We start from the raw sequence: 19,526 nt of genomic DNA, 5'->3' as shown, positions 1-19,526 counted from the left end.
ATCAATCTCTGAACTTTACAAATGACTCTCCATTCCAAGTAAATATCCATGGTTGAAAGTGCAGTTTTTCCAACCAATTAACATACTTCTTTTGTTGTTAAGGCTAAAGGGACAAAGGTTATACATTAATGATACTGATAACTATGCAACTGAAGAGTTTGTCCTCTTGATTACAAACAGTTCATAGCTGCTATCAATTCAGAGGACAAAGAACAATCAAAACAAGCTGAGTAGGAAATAAATTCTGCTATGAAGAGCAAATGAGGTGCATATCCTAACGGATGAGAATGTTAAATGCAACTATAAACTATAGTCAGACAAACTGTTTGACATTTGCAACCAAAAACAAGACCTGTGTGAACCTAACACATGAAAATAAGACAGTGGCAGATCTGGGATAAATGAAGAATGGTCTCACACCTTCCAGTACATGAAGAACAGTGTCCTGGATAGCACAGACAAAGTCTCTAAGGCACAGATGATTATAATTATTAGCATAATCTCTGTAACCACTAGCCTTGCTAAAGAATTTTTAATGTACTAAATTTAAAAATAATAAGAAAACACTGTTAACAATAGACCATAATTTTAAAAGACCTCACTCCTTCAAGAGACCAATTCTGAACAGTAAAACCATGAATGGTACAGTCATAAACCCAGTTTATTTATAGATAGCAACATTATAGAGAATCTATAATTTAGATGTCTGCACCAACTTGCATTATGGGGCACGGTGAAAGTTCAGTTCCATAACACAGAGTTTGTCACTGAAATTATTCCATCCAACAAAAGACAATAATGCTGTAACATGAAAAGAGACAACAACATTCAGAAATTTACCATGTTGGCAATTTACTTAGACATTTCACTAGTATGCTATAGCTTTAGACACCTTATAGCTACATCACATGCTTACCTGTCAATCAAGAAACCACCAACGAAACATAGGACAACATTTGGCCATGAATACCATGAATACAAGTAGACAAACTCGGATGTTGTCAGATCCATGTCACTTATAAAATTGTCCTGCAGAGCTCCTGGGTTGTCATAGCAGAAATATGATCCTAGAATATATAACAAAACATGGGATAAAATTTGTCTATGAATACAAACAGACAGATGTCAGGACCATATCACTTAAGAAAATTTCCCTCATAGCTCCTGGGTTTTCACAGCAAAAATACAACCCTAGAATACAGACCACATATCAAAAGAACAAATATTAAATTGTATTTATGAAAATGTCCAACTTCATACATTAAACAATATATAGTTTTACTGTAAGGCATCATTTTTATAAGATAAACCAACTTATGGCTCTTACACTCAATCAATCCAAAATATGTGTTCCTCAAGCCGAAGCAAGCTGTTCACCTAGTTAATAAATTTCCTATTGTTATGATCAAAACATATCCCTGTCACTGGTCCCTTAGATAAAAGTTAAATTCAATGCAAGATTACAAGAATCTAAGTTAAAATGGTTTATTTGCGCTTGTAATTGTAAATAAATCTAAAATTTATAAACAAGTACATGTGGCCACTATACCATGAAGTATCGTTCCACCTTCACTTCAATCATTGGGATTCTTTCAATCAAAACATTACAAAGCACAAGTTGCTATTTGTGAAAAATCTTCACGGAACTCTGTCTGAAAATTACATACATGCTCCCTTCTTCCTCTTCATCAAAAGTGTGCCTACTGAGCCATTTTGTCCCCGGCCTCTGTGCTATATGGGTACTTTATCTTTGACAAACATAACATAACAACACAGATCGAAGCAAAGGCATCAACTCCAAACACATATGCAATGTTTCTATTCATAGTTACGTATCATCACACCCAGGATTAACAAATCACGATATATTCACACTATTTAATAATTTTCCCCCTATCGAACACCTTCCAACAATATGCAGTAATGTAATTCTGCTGCCAAAACACCTAACCAAAATTCGAATTTAGCAGACAGTCAGTTAGTTTTAATGTTATCAAAAGTGTCTTTTGACCCTGATAATACAAGTATGTTGTGATCCTACTTAATTCATTTGTACATTAAATATCTGAACTACTGCCAGCACTTCCTCGTCTTACTATGTAAATGAGATATTAAGTACACCATGTGCTGCAAGCGACAGATGAATAAGAACGCACTTACACTTGTCACACATGTACTCACCAAACCCCAGCAGGCACATAAATAACAGGGCCATAAACCGATGCAGCCCATGACTTGGGTTGCAGCAAGGCTTGGCAGCACATCCTGTCAGTTCTACGCCTTCTTCAGATGAAGAAATTATATTTTCTGAATCGTTATTAAATTCTCCGTCCATTGTATAAAACAAACAAAACGAAACAGCAGACCAAAGACCAATAACAGTCCTCTTCAGTATACGTACTATCTTAATTTATGAAACGCATCCGCCTCCCACTGCAAGACAGCAGATGTGCTACACAAGACAAATCACAGACCATAAATCACCTGTAACAGATAACCTCTATGACAAGCTACAACAAAAAAAACTGATCCACAGATATGCTGCAAAAGGGAAACATACCTTAACTGTGCTACCATCTTCTAGTGGAGCGGAACTATTTCAGCTTCGGTAGCTTTGTTCAGTCGGTAATAAGAATTACTACTACTACTACTCCCCACTTCTCGGGATTTTAACCTTGGGTTTAGGGTAGATTGTACATAAATACGGTATGCTATTGAAAAGCATACAATATGTGCACTACAAACAGAGGTGCACATTTGATTTATTACGACTGTCGCGTCTGCAGCATGTACAAAGAATGCGACTATAACTGACATGCCAAGATAGCGTAGTCTTTTAATAGATCGTCACGTAATAACCCAAAGTTCTCCGCGGTGCACTAATGTAGGAAAACCAATACTTGTTTTGGTGCTGATGATGATACCCTGATCATCTTTGTGATTAAGCTTTCTGTGATTTACTGAGGGCATGCGTAGTTTGTCGCGCTAAGTCCTAGTAATTTTTGAGAACCAAGGTTGTGGAATTTAAGTTAGATAACATTTTAAAGAAGCTGATTGAGCATGATATCAACACAAAGTTATGGAATTTTTGTAGTCAGTACCCGAAAGGTGGGAAACAGAAATACATTGCATACATGATGTGTCTAATTATAGACCTATATCACTTTTAACATCTTTTTCAAAAATATTTGAAACTATAATGTACTCAAGAATTTTGGATCATCTCAATAAATACAATATTTTAAGTATTGAACAATATGGATTTAGGAAAGGATTAAAAACAGATAATGCAATCTATAAATTGACTACAGAGATTTTAAATGCCATGAATAACAAACAAATAGTGGGAGGCATTTTCTGTGATTTAGAAAAAGCTTTTGATTGTGTTGAGCATGACATTTTGTTATTTAAACTTAAATTGTATGGTATCAATGGGAAAGATCACGCACTCTATGAATCTTACTTAAATAACAGATACATTAGAACAGTATTACATACTAATGACAATAACAATACAGCCTCGGATTGAGACGTTGTTTGCAAAGATCATTTTCAGCTGAGGTTTACACTTGTCCGTGTTGCCAGCATGATCTTGGATAAAATTACAAAATCACTGTGAATGAAACTCTGTCTTCTATAATGTACAAACTTTTCCCAGGTTATCATCATGGGCTTTGCTAGATTGTACGAAGATGGTGATGAAATTCAAAACCAGTGTTCATCATGTATGTTGCATGCAATGTCAGAATACCACCAAAGTAGCCTTATTGTCTTCGTCTTATACAGGTTATTCTGATGTTGACATTTTCAGTGAACTCTTCATTGAAAAGGTTCATAAAGTTGGACAGACACTTTGATGCAGCTGCTTCACTTATTATTAAACAATGTTCATCAACTTTTTGTATGTTTCTTCATAGGTGTTTGTTTTCCAATTACTGCAGTGGAACTGTAATATTATATCAATCTTATCAGCTTGTTTCAGCCCCTTATGGTTATGTTGAGTTTTATTGTTATAACATACATACAGGATGATGCTGAAAAGGAATAAAAATCAGCTTCATACACCAATTTCCAACCTCTCATGTTTTCAGAAGAGTGCATATTATGCAGGGATTAAAATTTTCAACAGTCTACCATCAAATCTCACAAGTCTTGTAAATAAAAAGGCATAATTTAAACCAGCATTAAAAAGATACTTATACTCCTTTACTCCTTTTACTCTGTCGATGAGTTTCTAATGTTTACAAGTAAGTCATAATTTATCTATTGTATATAATGGGTGGATTTATTTGTAACTTATCTCTACTTTATGTGAACCTTTTGTTTGTATTTTGTGACATTTATATAATAGTATGATTTGTATTTGTATAACATGTATTGTATTATTATGACTTATTCTACATCCTATTGTCATTTGACTAACTTATGGATCCATGGAATTTAATAAAGATGTATGTATGTATGTACGTTTTTCTCCCAACACTTACAAAACTGCCTTTGTACTGGTATTTGATGGCTAGTCATATCACAGCATGCTGAACCCCATAAAAGAGTTTGTGATCTAACACAACAGTTGTACACTGGTGCTTGGAGCCTGTGATACTTGTGGGTTGTGGTCATCTAGGTTGTGGCACTTTATTCTTGTTGGTAACCCCTACAAGTTTATGGCATCAATCCAGAAAAATCCATGAATACCACAATTCAAATCTTACTTATCCCTACTGAAAGTAGAGCTTCAGGAGAGTTTTATGGAATCCAGACTAGATATGATATATACCTCTGAGTGTTCCTCTTGCCTAATGTAGCTTTGAATTCTGTTAGCCTGAAAATTTGGTCATAAAATGTTTATTATCCTCCATAATTTGGATGCTGCAGTAGGAGTAGTGTTTGGATAAGCATTCAATATTCATATTAGACATATCACTATATATCATGTTTACTTGACTGTAAAAGGAAGAATGGATGCTTTGAATCCTATACAAATACTCTCATCTACTCATGTATCACACATGGAAAATTGTGGCCAAAAATTTAAAAAAATGGTAGCTTATGTATGATTTCCTTTATGTTGTTTCAAAATGTAGAATTGCCCAAGACATCTAACAAGTGGTCTCTTCCTGTCAGGTTTTGTGATCAAAATCCCATGTGTACACATTTTTCCATGCCTTTACATGCGTCATCCATTTCATAATCCTTGATTTGATGACCATAATAATATTTGAGAAGGAGTACATATTATGAAGCTCCTCATTATGAGACTTTTATCCTGTTATGCTTTTGCTGTAAGTTCTTTGTGTCATTTTCCATAAAGTAAGATACTACATAAAAATTAACAGTTAAAATTACAGTTAGCATATTTCAATTTTCATATATTTGAATACACATGAAGACAAAAATTCCATATGTAATCCACCCTTAATTTCTTTTTTGAATTTGATTTTGATCTGTCCATGTAATTTGTAATATGCCACATTTTCCAAGGATTTATTTGCTACTTATTTTATTATGATTCTGTTCTGGATTTTGGTGACAATACATGACTTCTCTACTTTTAATTTTATACCAGCCTCCATACCAGCATGTAATAGAGTAATGTTTTGTCTCACTACTGAAAATATAATTAAATACTATCATGTAAGTTTGTTTCAGTCTGACCCTTGCAAATATTTGTACGTTCACAGAATTTCATGTTTTTATAAATTGTAAAAATGTGAAAAACTTGCCTCCAGATAATGGTAAAATGTCTTACTATGAACAATTAAAAAATGACAAGGTAGATATTAAAATGTTATATTCTAAAGTCTGGGAAATTCATTTCACTGCAAAAGCAATTTGTCAGGCTTGTAGCTCATAGTTTTCATAATATGCAGACAATACTGTAGAAACCAAGTATCATCAGCACTTCCTTCAGTGATGATTTATTACATGTATGTGAAAACAGTTGTAAATTGTATGATAATCAGGAATGAATTTGGTTATGTTTGATTGATTGACTACCTGGCTAGTTTACTTGCTGAACGCACTACAGTAGGTGGATTCATTGGTGGGTTGAATTGTATATGGATAATAAAACCTCTTCCATATGCACTGCAATCTTATTAAAGCTTAAAGGATTGTTAAAAGAATTTGTTAAACCTTAAAATTTTAATATATAGTATAGTGACTAGCTACGGGCTGGACGACCGGGGTTCGATCCCCGACGGGGGCAGAGGATTTTTCCTCTAGCCTTTGCATTCAGACCGGCTCTGGGGCCCACCCAGCCTCCTATCCGATGGGTACCGGGGTCCTTTCCCGGGGGTAAAGCCGGCCGGGGCGTGATGCTGACCACTCACCCCCATCTAGTGCCGAGGTCAAGGAAGAGAGGAGCTATACCTCCACTCCCCCCAAGCGCCTACATGGCGTATAGTGGGACAAACGTTAACGTTACTGTCTTATAAAATAAGTGGTTATGCTTGATATGTTAATTGTTATCAGTTAGTATTATATCTAATGGATGATATGGGATTTTACATTAATGTTTTGCCCCTTTTGTGCAGATATCTGAGTTATAGCTTTGCTCTCTTTTTTGATAAAAATGTCAGTATTACATGAATTATCAGCAGAGAGCTGTAAACTGCTTTAAGGTTATTTACTACCAATTGTCTGTTCTTATTTCCCTCATCAAAACTGTGCACAGCCTCAACACTATTTAAATGGAATAACTCTACTTGGGTATAAGTATAAATCAATTTTTTAAAGTATTTTGTTTTCACATACCTTCAGTTTGCATTCTTCCCTCAAAGTGAAGTACTTGATATTTGGTGGTGTAACCAAACTCTTTCTAAACCACAAAAAGTCTAAACTAATGACTGTGAGAATATAGGCAACATTAAATGTGCTCTAAAATTAACTAATGTTTATATGGTTATAAATCCCAGTAAGGATCACTAAGAATGCACATGCAATTTTAAGCTGTTTGACTTAACTCTGGATATTGCATCCAATGTTTGGTAATAGTTTTGCATTCTGAATATGTCAATGTTTGTATCTTGTGATTTGGTTTAATTGATTCAGGTGCATGGAGCTTGTTTCTTTTTACCTCATACAATTTGCCCTGTGTCATTTGTAATTATAAGAAGAAATCATACATCACACACCTGGCAGTAGAGTACTGTAGTTTTGTAGAAGCTTACTTAGAAAGATGCAATGTTTTTGAAGCGATTAGAGAAAAGAACATACCTTGTTTACTCCTGTCCTAATACCAATGCAATCTTGATTACAAATTTTACTAATGTAACTAAAATGTATTATGTATAAGCAATGGTTTTGAAGCCACTTGAGAAAAGAACATACCTTGTTTACTCCTGTCCTAATACCAAGGCAAATTTTACAAATATAATGGTGATGGACCATGCCATAGTTCACATGGTTGCTGACTGACTTCTCACTGCAGAAACCTAGGTTCAGTCCTCTGGAACAGGTTTCTATCCCAGGTCTTTGGTTATCTGCTGATGGTCATTCCACTGTTGCTCCATACTCATCATGCTGCCCTTTGAAGAGTGTTATCTCTGACCAAGCAGCACATTATTATACCTTCAGTCCCAAGTTAGGAGCTTTTATCTCTGTCCCAGCACATGAGTAGATTGTTTTGTAACTGGATACTGGTCAGTGCCATAGAAAGTCTTTATCTGTTCTACCTCCATCACTGGGCATTTTGTCCCCATATGCATTTAAAGCAAAAGATGGTGTGCTTCCACTAGCAAAGACTCATTTGGTAAGCATGTAGCATCATCTTGATCCATGGTATATTAGCTGCACTAGGATCTAGAGAATTACTGTACCAAGAGTCATCAGTGCCTGCTGCTTTCTACCCTTGGGGGACTGTCACACAACAGACAGTGGGCTGACTTCTCGATATGTTCTGAAAGATGTTCCCAGTTGGCTATGTCATGAAGTACAGATGTGCTGTCACACAGATTCTTTTATAATATAATGACACCCAGTTGCTTTACTTCTATAGCTAGTCAGTGACTGCTAGTCCCAGCAGAGTCATAATGTTGCTAGATGTTCTAATGTTATTTCAGCATGAACTGTATGACTTGACATCTTTTCATATTCTATTAAGTTACATGGGTGAGAAGATGAAAAATTCTATAGGTGAAACCAAACTACAAAGTTCAGTTGATGCCTTTTGAGTTTAAGTATGTCCAGAAGACTGAGCTCAGATGATGGATGTATCCTGGGAAATGGAGATTTTGTTGCTTGCTAAGAGGTTAGAGTTACTATGTTTGAGTTGTGTGTTCACCTTTATTAAGAGAGTCTTCCTGTCCTTCGAGAGGAGTGGTGGTTTTATCACAGTCTCAATTAGCAACAGTATTTTGTTCCATTTTAATAATACATGTAGCATGTACTGGTCATAATTATAATTGCAACCATTTGTTTTTATTTGAATTCTTCAATATGTAATGAAATTATGTCATTTTTATTAAATGTAATATTTGTCACTATATTGATCATTTCAGGTCATCACTTAAACTTAATGCAATACTTGGAAATTATGTTCCAGTCTAACTTTTGACTGGGTCCACTAATTAATATTTTATTTAATTATTTTCTCTCAAATAGATGAACAATAAAAGGGATTTTCGATGAACATTTAAAAGATAAAATACTACCTTCTCCAAAAATAAGTCAGGTAGTTTTGAAATTCAAATAAAATGAATTGGTCTTGGTGAGGTGTTACTGTTAAAATAAACATCAGAGGATAGAATTATATGTAAATAATTTCTTGTGTGCTCTCTAAATAAGTGGTGCATTGTATGTAAGTGTACAAGTAAACCTATACTAATAAATTTGTAAGCAGTAAAAGTAGAAGACTTCTAATACAGAATATAGATACATACTGAGAATCCTACAGCATATAAATATAATGATGTTTTTGTTAGTGTTGATTTGTACAAATTATTTTATTATAGTGTATGTGTTCAGCCCAACTATCCTGTTGTTTCAAGTACTGTATTGAGAAACAGTACAGAAATTTGCAGTTTAAATTGTATGTTAATATTGGGTAACATTGTGCAAGAACTTCATACAAACAACTATGCCTTAATATTGTTTTTACAAATTAATTTAAGGCCATTTATATTTATAGTAAGCATGATTTTATAAAACAATGCAGAAAGTGCCAACATTTTTAGAAACTGAATATGATACAGTACATTAAATTTACTGTAATTTTATTGCGGATGTGGACAATTGTATGCCGTAGTGTGGTGGTGGTAGTGGCAGTTTCAACTGAAAAAAGTAATTTGTTTGTGGAAGCGTGGATGAGGCTGAAGTAGGTACTTCCATGGTTATTATTTTACTTAGTTTAAAAAATTGTAGTTATACTGTATATATCTACACAGTATGTATTTGTACCACTCAGAATTTGCTTCATCAGTTTACTGGCTGATCTTAGTGGGTGTGTGGTCTTATGGCTCTTGAACACACCACTACACTTTCTTTCCACTAGTCTCCTATTAGAACGGTCATATGAACGACTTTGTTTTGTTGATCATTCGTATTATGCATAACAGTGTCCTTGAAGTAGGACAAATTGTGCCCTCTACAAGGAGTTGATTGTTACGGAGGCATTGCAATTTTGAGTAAATAGGTCATTGTTATTTACTTTTTCAGAAAAATCCCTTAATTCAAACTTTGTAATGACAGGCAGAAAATGACCTGTCAGAGTGAGTTTAAGTTAGAAGCGCTGTACTCCTAATATTCTTATACCTGTAGATGGTAGAGCAACAAGTTGCAATGAAATGAGTTGTGTATTAATAAAATCCTGAATTCATTACGTTTACATTTGTATTCCCTTAAAATAATGTATTCAAAACATCAATAAACTTTGTTCTTGCAAATATGTAAATGTACATATCATAATTGTAGTTGTAATCTCTCACTTCCTATTCCAATTTGCCATACATCATCAGTTACACAGCTTTGTCTATTCCCGGTTGCTGTGTTCTAGATCCCTGTTTTTAGAGCACTTGGCTTCCAATTCTGCTCTCAGACTTTCTGAATTTGTTCAGTCAATGAAGTGTCTTGTATTTAAAACATTTGATAATTCTGAATGAAAGTTTCATTCCAGTGTATTTTTCCAAGAGCTTGCTTCCACACTACAATGCAGATGTCAGCATTTATGCATAACTTGGCTAAATGTACATTTCACACTCAGGCTGATTAACAAGCAAAATTATCAGACTTTACTGCTGTAATTGTGCAAAGAAGATTTTTTGTAAGTATTGTCATGAGGTGCAAGGTGAACTAAAAGTTTGTTTAAATAAATAAACAAATTGTTCATGTATTTTGCAAATTTGAAGATTATCAGGCTTCTGAGTGTGAGTTAGTTTCAATCATGATACATGGAGGCTCCTCTTGAATTAAGTGATGTGTAGGAATTCTGATTGTAAAAACTCCAGAATAATCTTCTTTAAAGTTGTTACTGTGTGAACATTCTGTTTCACTCTGTCCCTGCTCTTGAATTACTATAGCTGCAGTATCACAGTCTCCACTTCCTGCTTCATCAATAGATCCTTCAAAATCTGTATCACTCACATTGGAATCTCGCAGTGAGTTCTCAAAGTTTTCATATATGGAGACTGAGGAAGAATCATCTGTTGATGCACGATGACCTGTATTAGGGTCAGAATTAATTCTTCTTTAAATGTCACATTTCAAGAATGGGGTTCTTAATCTTATAACTACACACAAGCTAAGTTAAAATAAAGTATTTTGTAACAGTAGTAGTTACTAAATGATAGTGTTGCATTATGTAATATTTAAGAAACTTTATATCGGTTCATGACATCAGCAGTAAAACATTTATGAAAAATAACTGCAATGGTACATGCCTTTTTTTTTTAGTGTTCTGTCTGACGACAGGTCCATATGAACAGGATCCTTCCATCCTTTTCTCGGACTGGAACCTGTTCATATACGTTCTTGGCAGATGATCCAGAAGTGGTTTGCCATTGCCTTCTTCTGTGTGTGAATGGAGTAATTGTTGGGATGCCATGGAGAAACCGGGGAAACCCCCGAAGGAAAACTCCGTGATGCCTAGACCACGGCCTTGCCCAACACAAGTTATAAATCTGAGCACCAGTGGGAATTGAACCCAGGACCCCAGGATTACAAGGCTAGTGTTCTGACCGCTAGACCACCGTGGCGGCGGTACATGACTAAGCTACAGTAAATTCAGCTTGTTATTTTAAGTTATTAGATTCACTGAAATGAAGCTTCAATTGAGGAAATTTCAGAATATGTACCAAGTACATTTCAGTCAACAGACTTTTTCTATAATGCACTGAATGAAAATTCAAAGCAGGTCAGAAACCTGTTGGGGAAAAAAAAGTCTGTGGAAAGTGTTTTTAATTTATGAAGTGCATGGGTTTTGACTCTCAAAACTTGGAAAACCTATTTAAAACCCTCTTCAATGTATTGGTTAAATCAGGATCTGACTTCACTTGAGTAATGTAACAACTACATAATAAGGAGTAATCACTACAATCCTCCTCACAGGAGGAATGTAGTGATTTTTTACAGCATATGGAAAGAAGCAGTGACAGTTGTTTGTATTACAATAAACACTTAGCTTTCTTTGACAAAATATATCTTATTTACTTTTACAAACCTGGGATATGTTTGCGTAAACTGGGGATGAGCCACCAGGCAGTGAGTGCACAGCCAATCACACCTCCCACCACTAGGATTATCATCAGTCCCAAATGCATCACACTCTGGTCTGTAAAGATAAACTGTAGTAGGCTGTGTCCAATTTGATTTGTTCTGACAAACATTAGGGTTTTGTCATTTTAATTTGTTAAGGAAAGATTTCTAAAATACTTTAATATACATAAGGGATGATCTCATTCAGTTCAAAAAGAATGTTTTCGTAGAATGAACTGTAGAAACACTTAAATAATGCCATGAAATATCTATAACCACCATAGGCCATAAATTTGAAAGAAGACAGAAAATGGAAGTAAGGTTAACATTGAGAAACTACAGAGGAATAAATTATTGATGTATATTTCAGCTCTCCTTTGTAAGTGGCCAGTGACAGATAAATGTTTGCAGAATTTGGGCAGAAATATGAATGACTTCAAAGTACACTACTGTTGGAAACCAGTAAAATCAATGTTAAACTGGGTTCTTCTTATGTAATAACAAATTTTTTAACACATTAAATCTGTCTGTTACACATCTAGGCAGTAACACAGTCTGTAGATTCATTTTATACCCCCTGTGGTTGGCAGTACAAAATATAAACTCACTAACATACATTCATGCTTGCCTAACTGCATTATATACAAGATGGTTATTTATGAAGTGTCCCGAAGTTTCTACTTCTCTGTTAATAGATTTTTATATAAAAATGTGTTGCTATGAAATTCAAATTTCTGTATATTGTATGTCCTAAAATCTCATCTTCCCAGGGCATCAGTTCCTAGTGTGTGTGGTATATTGAGGAGAGTGCTCTGATCAGTGATGTTATACATTTTAAAAGGTAGAAATGTTATAAGGTAATATCATGATAGGCAACCGTATAATCAGTTTTTACCTCTTCCTTAATCCCAGGAACATATTTGACTATGGTGGCCTCTTTTGGTTTGTAGGCAGTTATATATTTTGTACTCAATTATGAGACCTTGTACCCTAAAAAATTATCCACAAAACTCCTTTGCAGTTTATGGTTTATAGCTATAGCAGGACAACATACAAAACAACTGGTATTATCTACAGTAAAGTGGCCCTTTTGAGAACTTCCTATTGCTGCAGATGCTGTGTGATCTGTTTATATGTGAGGCATGATATGTTATGTAAAGTAAAGTAAAGTAAAGTTTGTCCCACTATATGCCATGTAGGCGTTTAGGGTGAGAGGAGGTATAGCTTCTCTCTTCCTTGACCTCGGCACTAGATGGGGGTGAGTGGTCAGCATCACGCCCCGGCCGGCTTTACCCCCGGGAAAGGACCCCGGTACCCATTGGAGAGGAGGCTGGGTGGGCCCCAGAGCCGGTCTGGATGCAGAGGCTAGAGGAAAAATCCTCTGCCCCCGTCAGGGATCAAACCCCGGTCATCCAGCCCGTAGCTAGTCACTATACTGACTGAGCTATCCCGGCTCATATGTGAGGCATGATATGACAAATTTTTCTCAACTGTCATCTAAATCCTGTCATGAACCTTCCATACACTTTTAAAATATTCACCAGAAGTGTCAGAGGAACTATAGCCCAATTTCAAGCTTAGGCATACAGTGACAGTGTTTGTATTTACAACCTTAAGAACAAGGCATAAGAGGTTTTGTGTGCTGTATACTTTAAATTAAATGTGATAAATTATGCCAGACATGGAAAGATGGCAACTGACGGATGATCTGATCCCTCCCTTAACAGAGAGTGATAACAAATGGGAAAGTCAAGAGGAAGAATTACATAAATTGGGAATGCTAGGAAGTGGTCACACTTGTCTGCCTGACTATTAGAAGACGATTTTGTCCATCACACGTGGTATTCCTGTTATTGTTGGAACTGCTTGCTGAAGAGGCACTGACTGATCATGTGTACTTGAACTAGAATAATACCAAACATGATTGTCAAATATGGAACTAAAATGTAGCAGTTTTAGAAATTTGTGATTAATTTAAAAAAAATTCTTATTGGTTGGTTTCAACAAAAATCGAAAATGACTTCATAAATTTTTGTAAAACTACATGATGTCAAATTTCATGAATGTCTGTCCAGCTGTTCTCAATTTATGTACATACAGGAAGACAGATGCACAAGGTGATTTTTTGGTGCTCACTCAGTCAAGCCCATAGAAGACTCGAACCAAGTCTGGAGACATGCAATAATGATAACTGTCTAATTCAAGCAACCAAGCTATTATTTTGGTCTGAGGAAGTATCTATGCTGAGCAGTTTTCTGCTAATTAGGATTTTTTTTTGTTATTTTCAAACATTACCACTTTCAACTGCTATGATAGTGGAAAGTGGTCCAAAAATTAAAACTAGAAAGTGATTACTGCTTTATACTTCTTATTATAGTGTTGGGCCCTGTATCTGACATCCCAAAATCATGAAGGACCTAAAATCCATATTTTCTCTTGGAGAATTTTTATGGTAGCATTTTCATGCACTTGTCATGCTTATAACTGGTACTTTGCAGTTCTTCAACTACCCACATGAGAGTGACACCAATTTTGACAGTCTTCTTTTTTGGTAGTAAATTGCAGCTTGCTTGCTTGCACTTGTTTAACCATTGGATGTCATACATTGTAGGCTTTTACACATTGTTTGATGATGAAGATGAGTTTCTTTCTGTTTGTGTATGATTTGTTGATTTATGCTAAAGAAATGATATGTGAAGAAATTAAATTCAAAAATAAAGAAAATCTGAAAAGCCATAGTTCCCAAGCCTTTTATATAAGCAGTCTGGTACTATACTTTTATGTTATCAAAACTATCACTTCATCCATAAGCTCATGTCTAAATTGTGTTATACATTTTTGAATAAAATCAGTGAACCACATCTGTGACAACTTTCTGAAAACTATTCTTTACTTCTTGGAAACTTATGATCATTGGCTTACACTCCCCCACTCTGGCACTAATGATATGTTGATGTCAGTGGTGGTGTGTGGCAGTGAAAATTGTCAAATGTTGACAGCCCAGTGGCTGACATGGCTGGCTGGACACTGCAACTTCATTTCTCATGACCAAACTTTTTAGTGATCAACTATGAGACTAATATTTAACTTTATTAATGTGATGTTTACATGTAATGGAGATAATTTATAGCCCTGGGAATATGAGACTGACATCTCTCATAACAGCTGCAGTAGACAAAAGATATGGTGCATCTTAAGCCTGTTGTACCTTTAATGACAACATCCTGTTCTAGTGTTTTACCCATTTCCTAAACTGTATTTGGAGACCTGGTGACAGTAGTATAATAATGAAACCTAGTATTGAGGCAATGATCAGTTCTTATGAGTCAGCAAATACTGTACTGAAATATGGAATTAATTTTGAGGTTCATGCATAAGAATCTTGCATAACTGACATAAATTTGAAGTCTGTATTCAAAAGATTTTCATAATGAACAGCTGCTGTAAATCTGGCATGTGACTACAGTAGCTTAACTGCAACAGTTTCTTACCTTGTAGCATTCTTCCCATGTGTGCTTCAACCATCTGTTGGTGACGCTGCAAATGAGAAACTTGAACGTCATTAACTGACTCTGCATTTTCGGCCTCAAAAGCCATCACTTCAGGTTGTAAATGCTCTACTCTGTTGTTATTACTAGGGTCTTCGTGATGACGATGTGATGGTAGGTTGATACTGTGAAGCACAAAAACTTTTTTGTACCTAAAACCTAATTCCTCTTCTGAGGTATACATATGTTGTAACAATTATTCCTGCTCTGCACTGTTGGGGTCTTTTCTGTTATAAATAATCTAAATTGAACCTTGATTTGTTGATTTTCAAAATGATATATATCATTCACAAAATTTTGCTTGTAAACCTGAATGGAACGGCTAGTTCACACATCCACTTTTAATGATGAATTGTTGTTATATATGTTAAATTATCCTCACTTAATGGTACCTGCACCTTGTCATGGTGGTGGGGCTTGAGTGCCTCAGTGATCCCAAGAGCTATGCTGGCAGTAGCATAGCTACTGGTATGGCCTCCCTAGCCAGATCGGTCGTGGGGCAGAGGTCAGACTAAGACAGATACACTGGTCCTCCAGGTTGGGGGTTGGTCACAAGGCTAACAACCTTGCACCACAAAAAGGAAGATGTTTCGAAACCTAAATCAAAGCCTCGGACAGATGGATCTAACAGAGGACCAGATGGAAGGGGGGAATTGAGGAGGCCATGGACCGAATACGGACCGGAGAGCCATAGAAGAAGAAGAAGAAGATGTTAAATTATGTTAAATCTGAACCTCATGTAATTGAAGAGGTTGTAGAAACGAATGGCACCAAGTTATTTGGGATTTGATTTGCTCCTTTATGCATAGGTGTCGAAAGATGTGCATAGTTCTACTGCATTATTCTTAATAAAATTTCCTCCATTCGAAATTTGGTTTCTATCAGAAAGAAATTTAATTTAAGCACCAAACATTTGAATCTCTTCAGTGAGGATATTACTTATTTCAGGACTTAAAAATTATGTGTTTTCAAATAAAAAAAACATAGCACTAGTTTTAAAGTGAAATACATTAAGACACATAAGCTGTATTATCATCTATTTATGTAGTTTTAAGAACCGTGTTAGAAGACATGTAAAGGAAATTAATGAAAAATCCATTGACAAACAAGAACAATGACATATGTGCACTGATTTCAAATCCAACATACTGAAATGTTAACATTGTATCTTTATTTTGAAATGCGCTGGAAAAGTATCTTAGACTGCCCTTGTTTAACAACACCCCTGTGGAATGTAGTATGGGTGGAGATTAAGCCTGAACATTTTGCTTTTAATTCTAGCATAGCAGTGGAATTACTTTTGGAAGTCATGTTCTGCCCACCAAAACATGGGAAACAATAGTCTGTGTATACTTTCAGAAACAAATATGTGTTATACTCACCCTGCTCTGACTGTTAAAGTTTCTGGATGAAAGGAGCAGAGTACCAGGAACCGTCGTGTGCTGTGCGTGAGGATGGGCAGATTCTCCTGCACCAGCACAAATGTGGCCACAGTGGTTTCATTGACATATGTGCCACACATCTTGTGGTCTATGCGTAATATGTAGGTGTCTCTAGGACTCTCAGGATCACCATCTATGGCACAGTGTTCCCCATCAGCAGCCTCGACAGCGATGCGGCCTCCGAAGTGCGGACCTGTAGCTACCTCCACCTCACTTGCATGAGGTAAGCATTGTGTTGCACGTGCTGAAACTGCACATTTCTCAGGATATTAACTGGAAGTAGGAAGCGGTGAAATGAAAATTGTAGTTATGATATTGTAAATTTTATCCCTGTTCTTTAAATACATTAATGCAGAGTGTATCTAAAAGTAAATGCAGAGAAAGCTAATTATATGTTCATGTCACATGATTAAATTGTAAAAAACATAAAAATACTGTATAGAGTTGGCTAATAAATCTCTAAAAAGAATGCAGCAGACTAAAAATGGCTCTGCTCCATGAACTCAGTTATTTCAATATTACTATGTACGATTTTTGTTCTTGTGAATAATCACATACAACCACTTATTAAATTGAATATTGCTGTTTTGACACTTACAGCCTCTGGTCGACACTACAATGCTGTTGTGGAGTGACTTGATGCCACTACCATGAACTTCTCTGTTGCTTGACTCAACAGGCCACACATCAAATGAGTAGTCAGTTGACATCCGAAGACCACTTATGATGACCGAGTACATGCGGTACTTGGCATTCCCAGACAGAACCTCATGGCCCAGTGAATCATCAATCAGCTACAAACATAATATTTCAAATTCACGTGTATTTTTGTTACACTACAGTAACTATGAAAGAAATAAAAACAAATGAAAGTATGACAAATTTGTTTGGTTTCTATCTTGCAGATATCTTTTACCTTACTTGAGGAGATTCATAATTTGAACTTTTCATACACTGTCAGTACATAGTAAGATTAAACCCTGGATGCCACTGAACATGAAGACAGATGAGAAAATAACATTAGAATTGATTTTTCAGAAACAAGTTCTGCCACAGCTCATGCAGTTGGACATTAATTTCACCAGAGACCTGGGTCAAGTAAAATCTGTGGTGGACAAACTGGCACTGTAAAAGACTTTTCTCCAAGTTTTCAGTCTTTCTCAGCATTATTCCATACTCATCTATCACTACCCCATGAAGTATATGACCAAGCAGCACATTATCATACTCTCTATCCTAAGTTAGGGGCTTCATCTCTGACGTTTACTTGTCTTGTAGGAAAGGTAGTTGGTTACTTTTAACGTGCAGAAAGACATTGCAAAGATTGTGAACTGGATTAATATGTATAAAGGAAGAGTATAGTGTGATCACAGAAGAATCTTTGGGTTTCATATGATGGAATTTTATCATCTTTTGTTCAATGTTACTTGCTAAGAGACCCTCTACTTAAAAATTTTACCTTGGAGCGACACCGGTGAGGACCCCATGCTTGCAGCTCACAGTAATGTACTTGAAAGCCATACAGCTCGGGAGCTTGTGGCTCGTACTCCCATCGCAATGTGATGTCTCGAAAATCTGGCTCAGCTGATAGATGAAGTACTTCTGAAATCGGATCACAATATATGCTACATGATCTGCGCAATCGTCCAAAAGCTGGGACATGTACACGTGATGCTTGACTTATTCAGAATGGATCTTGAGAGTGTATACATTCTAGCACCTTTGCCAGAACTTAACTTTTTAAAATGGCGTCAGTGACATCAGAGTTATTTGAATGGTTGGATATATCCAGAGTAACCAGGGTTCACGGAGGATGCATGGTAATGATGATCATTATGTTAAGTCAATGTAGCCAAGGATTTCCCACCTAATCTCTTCAGAATTCAGGAACACTTCTACGTCTTCATGCAAAGTGCCTGTTACTGATGTCCGATTTTAACCAAAATTCTAAATATGTTAGCAAACTGTAACGATACTCCCCGAAAATCCATCCAGCCTTTCTTGAGTTGTCACATGCGAGCAAACACACAAATGAGGCAAAATTTTTGCAACTTTCAGTCGCGAACGCACTTAAAAGCCTATGCGGATAGTCAGTTGACGACGGCACAGATCAAAGGAAAACGAATATTATACCCACACGTGGAGTTGACCCTAGATAGGTATCGTTGCGTTCGAACAACCCAATAATATCGTTTTTCTTCGCTTCCAGTGGCTGCGTACACAGACAGGGTCACGATCTGCACGCGTATATTCTCAGTTCTCTTAAAACCACGTAGTTGCGGCGCGTGAAGGTTCACCACACGTGAATAAAGAGGTAGCGCCTTTGCGTTGGGCTAATCACTCGTCCAAGGAGTCCTACCGAATGTGTAAATAGATTGAGAAATTTCCCAAATGTGAGGTCCTTCAAGGGCTGTAGAGCTAAGAAGTGAATAAATAATTTAAGAGAATGATGTAATAATATTCTGTAATAGTGACGTAATGAACCAGTTAGATGACAAGAGGTTGAAGACTAATTTATTACGTCTTTGTGAATGAGCTAAATTTGTCCGAGATGTCTTTATTGTGGCCACGTATGGAATGAGGAAACAACAATTTAAAAAGAAAGTTATCATGGACCTACTGTAGTGCAGGATAAATGAATTTTAACTGAAACGTAAGAATCTAATGGGGTTATCTGTAAAAGTAATGAATATTGTGTATCGGAAATTAAATGTGAAATTCTTACATTAAGTTCAGACTGTAATGGAAATCGTCTTCAGTCAAATGCTATAATGTTTTACGTCGTTGAGTAGCGCAGATGCTTTCACAATGGAAGTACTTTATTTTAACGGTAACTGCAGATAGG

The 19,526-nt window shown here is 36.0% G+C and overlaps 2 protein-coding genes and 1 long non-coding RNA gene across 5 annotated transcripts in view; all 3 read right to left on the bottom strand.

The window, feature by feature from the left end:
• The window catches only part of LOC110830041 (lysosomal dipeptide transporter MFSD1-like), a 32,711-nt gene extending 30,215 nt beyond the window's left edge, over positions 1-2,496 (bottom strand). Inside the window, exons 1-2 of one of the 3 annotated variants that reach the window (XM_022064419.2) lie at positions 2,182-2,496; positions 917-1,067 (exon numbers count right to left, since the gene is read on the bottom strand). In XM_022064419.2, the coding sequence (XP_021920111.2) occupies positions 917-1,067; positions 2,182-2,335 (305 nt within the window). In that variant the 5' untranslated portion in view covers positions 2,336-2,496. The other 2 variants (XM_087348078.1, XM_087348077.1) reach the window with 2 other exon arrangements.
• Positions 2,497-2,745: 249 nt separating this feature from the next.
• On the bottom strand, positions 2,746-9,671 carry LOC147874006 (uncharacterized). Its single transcript, XR_015534983.1, has 4 exons — positions 7,333-9,671; positions 4,778-4,822; positions 4,488-4,654; positions 2,746-4,034 (listed from the first exon to the last, which is right to left on the bottom strand). It is a non-coding gene; the product is annotated as an uncharacterized LOC147874006 (long non-coding RNA).
• A 142-nt stretch (positions 9,672-9,813) lies between these two features.
• LOC147874005 (uncharacterized) overlaps positions 9,814-19,526 on the bottom strand; it is a 31,374-nt gene continuing 21,661 nt past the window's right edge. Inside the window, exons 3-8 of the mRNA XM_087348075.1 lie at positions 18,141-18,283; positions 17,280-17,475; positions 16,622-16,931; positions 15,183-15,364; positions 11,657-11,767; positions 9,814-10,658 (exon numbers count right to left, since the gene is read on the bottom strand). Of these exons, the coding sequence (XP_087204201.1) occupies positions 10,351-10,658; positions 11,657-11,767; positions 15,183-15,364; positions 16,622-16,931; positions 17,280-17,475; positions 18,141-18,283 (1,250 nt within the window). The 3' untranslated portion in view covers positions 9,814-10,350. The remainder of the gene's footprint in view (positions 10,659-11,656; positions 11,768-15,182; positions 15,365-16,621; positions 16,932-17,279; positions 17,476-18,140; positions 18,284-19,526) is intronic.

This window comes from Zootermopsis nevadensis, unplaced genomic scaffold (genome assembly GCF_977971745.1).
Source record: "Zootermopsis nevadensis isolate Lab colony 2312 unplaced genomic scaffold, Znev_1.0 Znev_ptg000012l, whole genome shotgun sequence".
Classification (NCBI taxonomy): domain Eukaryota; kingdom Metazoa; phylum Arthropoda; class Insecta; order Blattodea; family Termopsidae; genus Zootermopsis; species Zootermopsis nevadensis.
Note: the sequence above shows the minus strand (reverse complement) of the source record. Positions and strands in the feature narration are given on the sequence as shown.